The 12815-nt window shown below is 33.9% G+C and overlaps 1 protein-coding gene across 1 annotated transcript in view; it reads left to right on the forward strand.

Moving 5' to 3' along the window:
• The window catches only part of SYT10 (synaptotagmin 10), a 32873-nt gene extending 24539 nt beyond the window's left edge, over positions 1-8334 (forward strand). The window contains exons 4-7 of the mRNA XM_031589733.2: positions 4363-4483; positions 5398-5569; positions 6950-7079; positions 8197-8334. Of these exons, the coding sequence (XP_031445593.1) occupies positions 4363-4483; positions 5398-5569; positions 6950-7079; positions 8197-8268 (495 nt within the window). The 3' untranslated portion in view covers positions 8269-8334. The remainder of the gene's footprint in view (positions 1-4362; positions 4484-5397; positions 5570-6949; positions 7080-8196) is intronic.
• Positions 8335-12815: the final 4481 nt, after the last annotated feature.

The following is a 12815-nucleotide window of genomic DNA, read 5'->3' on the forward strand; positions in this document are numbered from 1 at the left end:
CATAAAAATAACTGAAACTGGTGTAGTGCTACCACCGTTCCAGTTCCTTAGTTGTCTATGATGTCTCCCATACACAAAAGGAAAATAAATGGGGAAGAAAAAAAAAGAGAGAAAAAAAAGATATGCAGTACCAACAAATGCTTCTTTCTGTATTAGTGCAGCTGTGCTGATGCTAGTAGTTTTTATTCTTTGTTTATTGCGCTTTGTACCTTTTATTGTAATTTGATGGGGGGGATAATGGTTACAAGCATCTGTAAAACTACCTGTTAATTAAAATCTGAGTATAAATTAAGAAGAAAAAAATATCAAAATAGGCCAAGAAAAGAAAGAAAGTGTCATGAGAGTTACCTAGGTACTGCTCTAAAAAAAGTTATAGGAGAATATGTGATACATGTGATACATGTAAAGCAGTCTGAAGGATAACTCAGATTTGCATGAGAGGCTGCTGCTGGTTTTGGGTCTGTGTCCTCTGAGTCATGGTTTTTTGAAGTGGACTGTAGTGCAGATGCAGTTAATGATGTTGTCTGTACTCCAGCTTTCGTAGATTTGCTCATACTAAAGGGTTCCTGTCAGATGAGTTGTGTGAACTTAATTACCTAGTGTATTATACAGTAAGAGGAATACAAATTTTCTAGAGCAATGGCATTCTGAAGTAATTTAAATCCTATTTTTAAATCTCAATTAAAAGAAATAATACTTAAGTATCCAAGGTGTTCAAAAATGTTACTCATGATAGTCAGTTTGATAGGCAAAGACTTTCAGAAGAAGTTTATATGTTGAGCGTTACTTTGTTCATTATCTATGTCTGAACTTGTGTATTCATCTCCAAATTCATGGCCCTCTAGCACACAAGTTATGAAAAACAAAATAAAATGTGTGATATCCCAGCCGTTTCACGTGGTGCCCAATCTCTGATGCTTTTATATGTATGTAATTTTATCCTTAACCCTCCAAAAGAAAATTTAAAAGTTCATGACTCTTGAGCTTCACCCTATGTGTGTGAGTTCCAAAGAATATATATTTTAGTTATATTACTTTTAATATCTTTGTTTTCAGTTGCCTGATAATTTCTAGAGGTCCTAACATAATTCTTTAAGTTATAACCATAACATATAACCATAAGAATTCACCCACGTATGAAGAAAGACTACCAGTCTTGACAGATATTCAGAACAGAAATTTAGTAAAAATATTAGGAATTTCAATTCCTTGCTAACCAAAAAGACAATAAATAAATAAGTAAATAAATAAATAAATTAGCAAATGCTGCAACTAGTATCAAGTTAAATCAAAAGGAGAAAATCATCAGAGTTGTTTCAAAGGATTCTGAAACGATTTGTATTTGACCTCAGAGGACCATGGGAACTCCTAACCGCTGGTAGTAGTCTATCACAACAGGTTCTCTTTACCAGGAGAGTTATATGGTGTCCACAGATCAGTGCAATGTAGCTACTGATTTTATTTCTAGCCTTCCGATCTTATGACAAGATGCTCATAAATGTCTTTGACATAGACAAGGGTGTTTATCTGAAATAGTATGTATTCTAGCCTACTGCAGAATTTACCTATTTTCATAGCACGTGTAGTAGCATGAGTATTATTCTGCCGTATGAAAATCAGATATTTCAGAGTGACGTGAGCCACCTTTTCTCCAGATGTAGATCATAGGTCTCAAGGGATGCCTGAATAAATAGTGGAATGGTAGAGAGCCTTTTCCCGGTCCTAAACTTTTCCCTTATAACTGAAGAGTATCACAGATTACAGAGCTCTGGTAACTTCAGGACACCCCTTTTCATGGCCTGATGTGTGGGCTGAAAACCTCACCCTCATTCGTTGTCCAGGCATTATTTTGCATTAGGCATGTTGCTTATCATTTGGTGGTCAAAAACACCGGGTTTGATTGCAGGGAATTTTACAAGTTCTTTTCTGATATAATATATATATTCAGTACACAAGGTTTAGAAAGGAAAGAAAAAGGACTAAGCATTAATATCAAATTGTTGTCATTTTGTTAAGCACTGAGGGTTTTCATAAGTCTTCAGAAAATACAGTAACCACCACATGGAGCTTTGCAAGTGTTTTGAGCACTGCATTTTTTAAAAGCATTTAAGTTATGGCAAATAGTCCTGTATGAATTGTTGTTTATCATTTAACCTCACTCAAACTTATGAGTGCATGTATAATTTATCTTCAGAATGTAATAATAGAAGATTCAAGTATATTCTCCCATCTTGCAAAAAATGATTTTCTTTCTATTCACCTACACAAATCAACTCTCTGGAAGAAGAATTTATGCCCTCTCAGTCTTTTTCATGATCTTCTCACTGTGCTCCATGACCCAACCCATCCTCATCACCTCCCTCAACTCAGACTTCACACTTTGAATAGCTGAATGTTGGGGATGTGCATTTTCTTTTCAAAGAAAAGGATGAGATGTCTTTCATATATGCATATGAGGACCAGTTTGAATTCAGAAAGCAATGGTAGCAACAGAAGCTGTGTTTAAAACACAGATTCCACATATGACAAACCTGTAAAGTATAACACAGGACAACTATCACTTTAATAAATAATTGAAAAGGATTACACTTCATTTATTGAAGTTTTATTTTTTCACAATTAAAAAAAAGTGAATTTGTTCACTATCTGTGTGTATATTCTTTGGTACAAAATTGTGCAGTTTGTGTGGCAAAGTAAGAAACTGGACAAAAGGGGGTACGAAATGGCTCTATTATGTAGACTAGATGACTAAATCATTTTGAAATCCTGACAAGCATGAAATCTACCCATGGAGAATGTTCACATGCACACCACTCTTAATACTTAGAACAGAATCACAGCAAAATGACTGAACTTATGCACTGACCAACCTACACAAAAGTCAATCTTCTATTAACAGTGCAACAAAGATTTTAAAGCTATTTTAAAATTACATTCTTCTATCTAGAGTTCACAGTGCAGGGGAAAAAAAAGAATAAAAACTACCTATGCATGTGATTAAGTCCATCTTTATTCAAGAAAGATTTGAAGTATCTATTTCAGGGTAAAGCATTAACCCAAGGGAAGCTAGTAAGACTTCATATATGTAGCTGAACAATGTGAAAAATCCTCACTCTGACTCATAGCTATAAGCAACGTTTGTCATCTACCCAGCAATAATTATTTTAGCATGCATCATTTAAAAATATGTCATGCTCACCTTCTGATGTTAGATCAATACATAAATCCAGCTCAATTCAAATTTGTAATCTCAGGGTAGTTGCTGGTCTGACAGATAAAATACTAAAGATGTGAATTAAAAATAAGCATTTTAGTGAAGTTAAAAAATAATCCTTCAAGATCATATGAGCATGCTTGAGAATTGCTGCCTTACTGAGCTGACAGCCTTGCAAGATCTTTACAAGCTATTATTTAAAAATCCTGACTTGTTCTTAATGTGTTGTGGTAGGGTTAATTATGTTTGCTTGTTTGAGGAGGAGGCGTAGAAAGTTATTTACTACCTTAAAAGAACAGGAATAATTCAGAATATAACTAATATCTCAAAAGCTAAACTTGTGTGATATTAGGAAATTATATGTTCTTGTGTATAGTTAAGGGAAAAAAATAATAGAAATTCTCTTCCTTAGATCCCATTTGGCAGATATTGCATCTGAACTATATAGCATTTTTTTTTTAAATTTACAACACGTTGTCACAACATAGATGCTATTTCTCCATGAGTATGATCAAGATCTTATTCAGATCTTATCTATCTTCCCTAGTGTAAGATCCCCTGGAAGTTGTCCTTGAGGCAGGAAAGTTTGAGGTGCTACTCCTTTGCTTTGCTTTTCTTCTAGAACAAAACAATCCACTAAACAGAGTAAAATCAATAAGGCTAGTTATGTTTAGAACCACATTCATCTTTTTGAAGCTCTCAGACAGGATGAACCTTTCAGATACATACATATGTGAATGAATAAAACTGCTGCATTCATTTCAGTGGCTAAAACGCAAGGAAATCTGTGTGATCTAAATATCCCACTTGATTTCTTTATACTAGGGATAATGCATTTTGAGTTTTTCCAAGTGTGAAATTCAAGATTCAGCAGCTTTTCTAACTGTGAAATCAACATGAATGCTTCCAGAAAAATTTGGCTATGCTTTTGATTTAAATTCTCAATTTAGTAACTCTAGATCCTGTCATTAAAATATTATCCTATTGGTACTCTTTCTGTATGTTCCAAATATTCTTGTTTCTGTTTCTCTTCAAACATATCAAAAGATGTCTCTCTTCATGGTAAAAATATTCCTGAATTTCAGCATGGTATGAACTGAATTGTTGGCAGTGTGATTAGGTTTCTAATAATTGCTTTTCTTTTTCAGGAAAGCATAGATTTGGGTGAGATCATGTTTTCCCTTTGTTATTTGCCTACTGCTGGGAGAATGACATTAACAGTCATCAAATGCAGAAATCTCAAAGCAATGGATATAACTGGTGCATCAGGTGAATCTACTTCTTTTTTAAACAGCATAGCAGAGCTTACTCAGAAAGGAGACAAAAAACAACCTCTTCTTTTAGTGCATGTTTAGCATGGTTCTGAACGAAAGTAGCATCAGAATGAGTATAGGACCTATATCTGTCACACTGAAAGTATTGCCTCCTATTTATTTCCATGGAAACAACAGCTACAAAGATCACAATAACACTATTTGATACAGCAAATTCTCAGCTACAAAACGTATATTTTTCAATATAGTCTCCACCATTAGCTGTGCATTTTTGTCAGCAATGAAAAAGAGTCTCCATTCCATGCTTATAAATATCTGCACCAGCAGAAGTGACCCACAGTTCCATAGCTGCTGTGACAGCATCACTGCTGAAATGCACCTCCTACCTCCTCACTGTTCTTGCATCTGATGTTTGGTCATCATAAATGTTCAGCGAGTGCTGATGTATTTCAATGGGTGTGATTTTTTCTGCTTGGAATTCACAATAAAGCACTGTTGTTTCATACACACTTCCATGTTGGACACCATTTTGTCAGCCTTCCCCTCTGCTGCGATCTGTCGCACAGCAACAAATTGTAATAGGGTATTGTCAGGAAGGTTCAACCTCTAATGCCATACCACCAACATCTATCTCTGACATCAAGGGCCAACATAATAAAATTGGAGACACTACTTTTGGGGCAGCCTTCATACCTGCTATCTTTGGTGTGGTGTTTGGTACATCCATTCAGAAATTTTATACCTTTCCATTGCATTGACAGCATATTGAAAGCATGGATTCCCAACATCACTAAAGATATTGCATTTTATGTCTTATAAGTATGACATACCTACAGAAATATTGTATATATGCTACATGTATGAATGGCTTTGAGTCCAAGTACACACAACTTATTGTCTGTTACTTAGATCCATATGTGAAAGTGTCACTGATGTGTGAGGGTCGAAGACTGAAAAAGCGGAAAACAACCACAAAGAAGAATACACTCAATCCAGTTTATAACGAGGCCATCATCTTTGATATCCCTCCAGAGAATGTGGACCAGGTCAGCCTCTCCATTGCAGTGATGGATTATGATCGGTAAGCACTGTTTTCTCTCCGAACATTAATCTTCAGTTAGACATTATTTGATCATAGCAAGCAACTGATTTCCACCTCCCTGAACTTTCAAGTAAGTCGCAGTGTCACAAAAAATAAAGTCTTTGTGCCTTTCCTTTAGACACTTAAAGCTTCCACAACTTTTAGAACTCAGTTCATTTTGTCTGTGGTAAGGCAGAAGCTTGGATAGAACTCCTTACCTGCCTCTAGAAGTGACATGCATTTCTGTCCCCATCTAGATGCTATACAATGTAAAAGTTGGTCAGTTATGGCTCCTGGTTTAAAAGATGCTTGTGCCTCCAGTTTCTATTTAAATGTCAGGTATTTGAAATCAATGGAAATTTAGATGCCTAAGAAAGAATTAAGTGCCTAATTGCCTCATTAAATTAAGCCACAATTAATTATTTGGATGAATCCTTCAGTTCGTCTCTCACTGATTACACATCTTAGCTTCAACTAATCTGTATCCTTACTGAGAATTGAGGAGACTCCTGCTCAAATCAACTCAAATATTGCAAGGTAAATTAGATTGTGACTGACAGTACTGTGTCTGATCCAAGTCTGCTTCTTTCCAGGGCTATTAGTAATGAGCTCTTGAGATCGCAGGGCAAATAAACACTGAAAGTCCAGTTTACTAATACAAAATGTCAGATTATCTTTCCTCACCATCATATTTGATCATATTTGTTAGTAAGACATTCAGATATGAAAGGGACACTGCAACACCACTGGGGGGAGAAATGTAGAGCAACTTGTGCACCTCCAGTTCTCTCCAGCTGCTCCTTTCAAAAAGCTAACTAAATGGAAAGTAGGAAATGTTAGTCTCAGGTACTTGTAAGGAGGTAAAGAAAAGGACTTTCTGGGTTCCCTCAAGACTGTCTGTGACACTGCTGGGAATTCTGAAATACTAAGGTAAACCCCTCACTGATGTAACACCTAACCTTTCACATTTTTAGCAGAAATTCCAATTATATTAATTAGATCTAGGATATGTAGTGTAAATTACATCCGAAACATCTGGAGCAGGAATTTATTCCCTGGCATCTTCCATCACCTTCCCCTACAACAAAACTTAAGCATGCTCTCCTTGAGGGTTTTGGTCTGTAAAATTTCAATGGCAAAGGTTAAGTCTTCATTGCTATTTTTATAGCTCCTAGGAACAGTCTGGGAGTGGCTGGAGGTTTTTGGATGGTATTACAGAATTTCTTATTGCCACAAATCCACTAAAACTAATATCTGTAATAAATACCAGGAAAATCTTGGACATATATTCTATGCTGCATGAAACTAGTAACCTGAATTATACATCAAATGTTATTAAAACTGCATTAAAAAATAATTCTCTTTCTTTACAATTCTCAGTGTAGGGCACAATGAGGTCATCGGAGTATGTCGGACAGGAATAGATGCTGAAGGCCTTGGAAGAGATCACTGGAATGAAATGTTGGCTTACCCACGTAAACCAATAACTCACTGGCATCCATTGGTAGAGGTAAGAAGTAGCACAGTTTTCTTCTCCTGAGTATATTGCATGTTTAGGGTTATTTTCTCTCCCCATTTATGTGCTTCTATGAATCATGAAAATCAGCACATCATGGTTGCCACTTCCCATATATCACGCTGCTATAATACCCTCTGCACAACTATGTCTAGTTGCTTAGGTTTATTGTTTATTATATCTGCCATTTTAAACATTTTCATGAGGATACTACACGTTACAGCACTGTAACATTAAAACCTTTAAAATTCCTGAGATTTTGATCTTCCATCCATTTTTAAGAGATCATATGTAAGCAGTTCAAAGGCAATCTTTTTCTATTCAAAAATCTTCAGCATTAACAGTTATAATGCTAAAACAGTAATCTGAAACTGGCTAATTATGCTAATTAGAGGCAAAAAAAGAAAAATAGCAACTATCTCTAGATTTACTCAAGTAGACTTTTATTGGAAGATTATTCATATGGATTGATGATTGTATCTACAGCTCCCCAGGCTTGGACTCCGTCTTCAGCCTGGTGTGTCCATATCTTATTGGTTTTCTATATACAAAATGCTAATCAACTTTGAGTATGAAAAGATTCATATTGAAGACTCAACAAGCAGCAGGCCCTGCTTTAGGACACAGGGGTTGCACCATCAAGAACTTCTTCAGATTACTCTCCGTAGAAAAATTATTTGCTGTTTTAGGCAGCACAAGACATTTGGCTTCCCCACTGTGTATTGCTTTGCTGCACGGTATCTCCAGTGATAGAAAAAACATCAAGTCTTCAATAGAATATTTGAAGAGTATGAGGATGGGGAAACTGAGTCAATGCAAAACTGAAGCCTCTTTTGAGGCTTTCTCTCTTCTTCCTGGCTTTTTCTGAATTATATATGTTTGATGAAGGAGGTACCTATCCTGGTACCTACCATTCACTCCTGTGAAGGAGTCAGAGGAATTTTTAGTCTCCAGGAAATTTCTTTCCATTATTTGTTTTGATTAAGACTTTGACCCATGAAGGGTTTGGTTGTGACTCAGGTTCTTCTCTGAGGGATTCCCTCATTCTCTGAAATGAGTATGAGTCACGGCCAGATTAATGACATTTGTAAAATTAATGTTTTTCTTGCAGTTACCTGGCCGAGCAACCAGTTTTGATAGCCAGGGATCTTGTTCATCACCAAAACCACCACTTACACCCTAGGGAACAAGAGTGGATTCACCGTGTTCAATGTCCAGTGCTCCCATGTAACTCACATCTACATAAACAGGTTTGGATTCCACAGATGAACTGCATCCATATTTTTGTATTAAAATACATTTTTTCCTATTCTAAGTCTTGTATTACAGTTTATAATAATTTCTAACCATATGAATGAAGTTGGCTTGAGCCAAATATAATCCTTTCTCATAAAAATTCACTCACCTGTTTTCTCTCTGGTATATATTCAGTATCATACCCAATATATTTGAATAGATAAAGAAATCAAAAAGAACACTCCCTAAAGCAATTCAAAACCACTGCAGATTTTGATGCCTAATTCTTCTGAGAGAGATCAAATAGTCATATATGGCTCTTGTAGTAAATCTCATCTAAATTGAACTAAATTTTATATGGCTTCTCAAGATAACACTTCAAGCTGAACAGTGCATGCAAAAGAAAGAAATAAAGAAAAAAAGGAAGTGAGAGAGAAATAGAGAAATAAATAGAAAGAAAGAAATAGAAAGAAAGAAAGAAATAGAAAGAAAGAAAGGAAGGAAGGAAGAGAGAAAGAAAGAGAAAAAAAGGAAGAGAAGAAGAAGAAAGAAAGAGACAAAAGGAAGATAAAAAGAAAAAAAAAGAAAAAGAATTAAGAAAAAGAAAAAGAAAAAAGAAAAAGAAAAAGAAAAAGAAAAAGAAAAAGAAAAAGAAAAAGAAAAAGAAAAAGAAAAAGAAAAAGAAAAAGAAAAAGAAAAAGAAAAAGAAAAAGAAAAAGAAAAAGAAAAAGAAAAAGAAAAAGAAAAAGAAAAAGAAAAAGAAAAAGAAAAAGAAGAAGAAAAAGAAGAAGAAAAAGAAGAAGAAAAAGAAGAAGAAAAAGAAGAAGAAGAAAAAGAAGAAGAAGAAAAAGAAGAAGAAAAAGAAAAAAAAAAGAAAAAAGAAAAAGAAAAAGAAAAAGAAAAAGAAAAAGAAAAACAAAAAGAAAAAGAAAAAGAAAAAGAAAAAGAAAAAGAAAAAGAAAAAGAAAAAGAAAAAGAAAAAGAAAAAGAAAAAGAAAAAGAAAAAGAAAAAGAAAAAGAAAAAGAAAAAGAAAAAGAAAAAGAAAAAGAAAAAGAAAAAGAAAAAGAAAAAGAAAAAGAAAAAGAAAAAGAAAAAGAAAAAGAAAAAGAAAAAGAAAAAGAAAAAGAAAAAGAAAAAGAAAAAGAAAAAGAAAAAGAAGAAGAAAAAGAAAAAGAAGAAGAAAAAGAAGAAGAAAAAGAAGAAGAAAAAGAAGAAGAAGAAAAAGAAGAAAAAGAAGAAGAAGAAAAAGAAGAAGAAAAAGAAAAAAAAAAGAAAAAAGAAAAAGAAAAAGAAAAAGAAAAAGAAAAAGAAAAAGAAAAAGAAAAAGAAAAAGAAAAAGAAAAAGAAAAAGAAAAAGAAAAAGAAAAAGAAAAAGAAAAGAAAAAGAAAAAGAAAAAGAAAAAGAAAAAGAAAAAGAAAAAGAAAAAGAAAAAGAAAAAGAAAAAGAAAAAGAAAAAGAAAAAGAAAAAGAAAAAACAACAGCAGTAATTACTGTCGCATTTTGACTATTTGAAGTTCTTTCTTTGAACAGGGTGAAAAAAACACTGATCATATATCCTCTGAAGCCACATCGGCCGAGTAGGACCCTACAGGCTTCACTGGGTTTTAGTTCAGCCTTTATGGAAGAGGTCCCGTGACTGGATCTATGCAGTTATAATATTCCAGGATGCCTGCTGCACCTACAGGAACTCATTAAACTGTCTGGCATAGCAACCATGTGCACCAAGGCCAGCAGTCGTATTTGGTAGCAATTTTTCTTCAGTTATCCACTAGCTCTGCATGACATTGAACAACAGATGTGGGTGTGTCATTATGGACAGTAAATGTGTCTATGTGGACTTCTGTGGAGGTCGCTCTAGCTCCACAGAAATGTAAAGGTCTCCCAAGCCGATGCATCTAGCACTTTCAGTAGAGCCTGTTTGCTGTGTGCATTTTGCATCCCATATTCAGTCTTTAATCAGGCCAAACTGTAGGTGTGAATATGCTCTGATGTAACATAAACTACTTTATGAATTTTAGGTATTCAAAAACATGAACAAAAGCTGTGGTTACAAAAAAAAAACTTCTTTATGTTTCTTGATTTAGTATGACAGTGTTAGATTTATTTGAAGTACTTTTAACTGAATATGTAGCTCGTGTCTCTGGTCCCTCACTTGGTACTTCAAATTAGATGTCCAAAATGAATTTGAGTTGTGCTTTGTATCGATTTATGGAAAAAGAAATTGAAATGTAATAATTTTATAAACAATAGAATTCATTTATTGGAATACACACTGAAAGAAACTACAACAAATCATCTGCTGAGTGAGCTGATATAAAAAAAAAATTGGAAGAGAACTGAATATTATTTTGCAGATTTCACTTTTTTTTAACATTCTAACCTCAGACTATTTATTTATTCATTCATTCATTCATTCATTCATTCATTGTTAAGAGCATAGAAAAGACTGAATGGTTGGACCTTAGATTTTGAAAGCTGAACTGCAACTAGAAAATGTTGGAGCGGTGACTTTTTCTTTTTAAGATTTAGAGATACATGTGAGGATAGTATTCTTTTCAAAGCAGCATTTTTATGGAGCTTTCATACATGAGAAAAATGAAAGACTGTTTTATGCGAATGGAAAAATTTGTGGAAATTAATCTGATTATGAAGAGGAAAAGGGTCTTTGGAGCAAAGAACAACTTGGCGTTGGTTAGTTTGGCCAGACTGACAAAATGAATTAATAAAGATCCAGCCACCTCCATTCCTTTAACTGATCACTACAGCAGTCAGTTTTGCCTTGAAACATTTTGACTGTTCTGGAGATGCTGAGAAGGCTGTTCTTAACATTTTATATATTTTTTTAAGGCAACAAAAAGGAGGAATTCAAAATGATTTCATACACATAAAGAAAGAAAGCCAAATAGACAAATAGAACTTTCAGGTATTCCTCATTTATTAGTAAAAGCACTAACAATAATGGCTCCAACTAAAGTTTTTTCACATCTGTTCAGAGTTGCTATCCACGGCGTCTAGAGAGAAATGCATTTCCCAGAGAGGGTTGGTAATGCTAAATGCTGATCTTTCTTGTTCAAGGTTGTATTTTCATCACCATAAATACAGAGCTACCTTGCAGAATTTCATTTCTCTATTCTCTCTAGATGTCTAATATTTAAAATACAAGATTTATGGCCTAGATCATTTTCCCAGTGGTTTTGCGATGCTGATATAGATACGTATATGGAGATTGAAAAACTATTATGTGTATACATTTATCTTAATACAAATTATATCAGCTGTGGCCTTTGTGGCCTAGAAAATACTTTTTGTAATGTGGTACTGTAACAGTTGACTAAATGTTCTTTGCACTTTCTTGCACCTAATATCCAAAAAGCTAACAATTTCACAATGAAATGTAGCATAAGTGTTCAGCGATGAGCAACATCTTTTTAACTATTTCACTGTTATCTACAAGTATCCTGTATGTTTCATCCTAAGTAGTTAGATACTTCAATTTTCATTTCCTTGAATTTAAATTGTTGTCAAACACCAAAGGAATAATTGCTCAATTTTTTTCCCTGTTGCTTTTTTTTGTTTGTTTGCTTGCTTGCTTTTGGGTGTTTTGTTTTTCTTTTTCAGGGGAGGGAGAAAGTTTTTTATTGTTTTGTTGTTGTTGTGTTATTGTTTTGTTTTCTGTATGGCTAATAACAATGCTGGATGACTACTGTGTCTAAACTAGATTTATGGATGCTCTGCATCTATGAAAAATCAGGCTGCAAAATTATCAAAATATCTAATTTCAAAAATGATCCCCCGATTAATTAGTTGCTTGTCTGTGATAAATATAAATAATGCAAAATATTATAATTTTACTTTTTTTTTTTTTTTTTTACTGCTTTCTTAGTTGTCTCAAGGTAGAGTATATATTTAGCAGAACCAGCCTGTTGGCTTTAGAGTCCAGTGCACAAGTTACTCTGTGAGTGTGCTCATAGAAGCATTCTCTTAATAAAAGCTTAGCACAGTTAGTCAATTAATGTATTGCTTAATCTAACCCTTTATTAAGACATATAAAAGGGTTTAATTTGCAAAACTGCTGTAAACTTCCTATTCCTGTACTGAATATGCATTTTTTACTTCTTCACATTTCTGCTATATCGCAAACATTAGTCTGATTTGAGAGAAATCAAATTTGGCAAATGGTTGGTGTAAAACATATAGTAATAATTTTAAAAGAGTTTGAAAAACTCATAATCCTGAGGCTAACTCAAAAGTCTCAGATATTTTTATCGAAACGTTTTACTGGAAACAGTAACTATAGTTAATAAGAATTGTATTTTGCACTGCAGAGCTTTTTTTGTACTTTCACAACAGTAAACCACAGAACTGTACAGAGAAAGTATATGATGGATTAAGTGGTTTCAGGAGAGCTGTTAAAGTTTATATTTATTTTCAATAATGCACTGTAAAGTGAAAAAAAAGCCCACATACAAATGTATCTAATGAGTCATTCTAG

The sequence above is a fragment of the Phasianus colchicus genome, chromosome 1 (assembly GCF_987193195.1).
Source record: "Phasianus colchicus chromosome 1, bPhaCol1.hap1.1, whole genome shotgun sequence".
Taxonomy (NCBI): Eukaryota; Metazoa; Chordata; class Aves; order Galliformes; family Phasianidae; genus Phasianus; species Phasianus colchicus.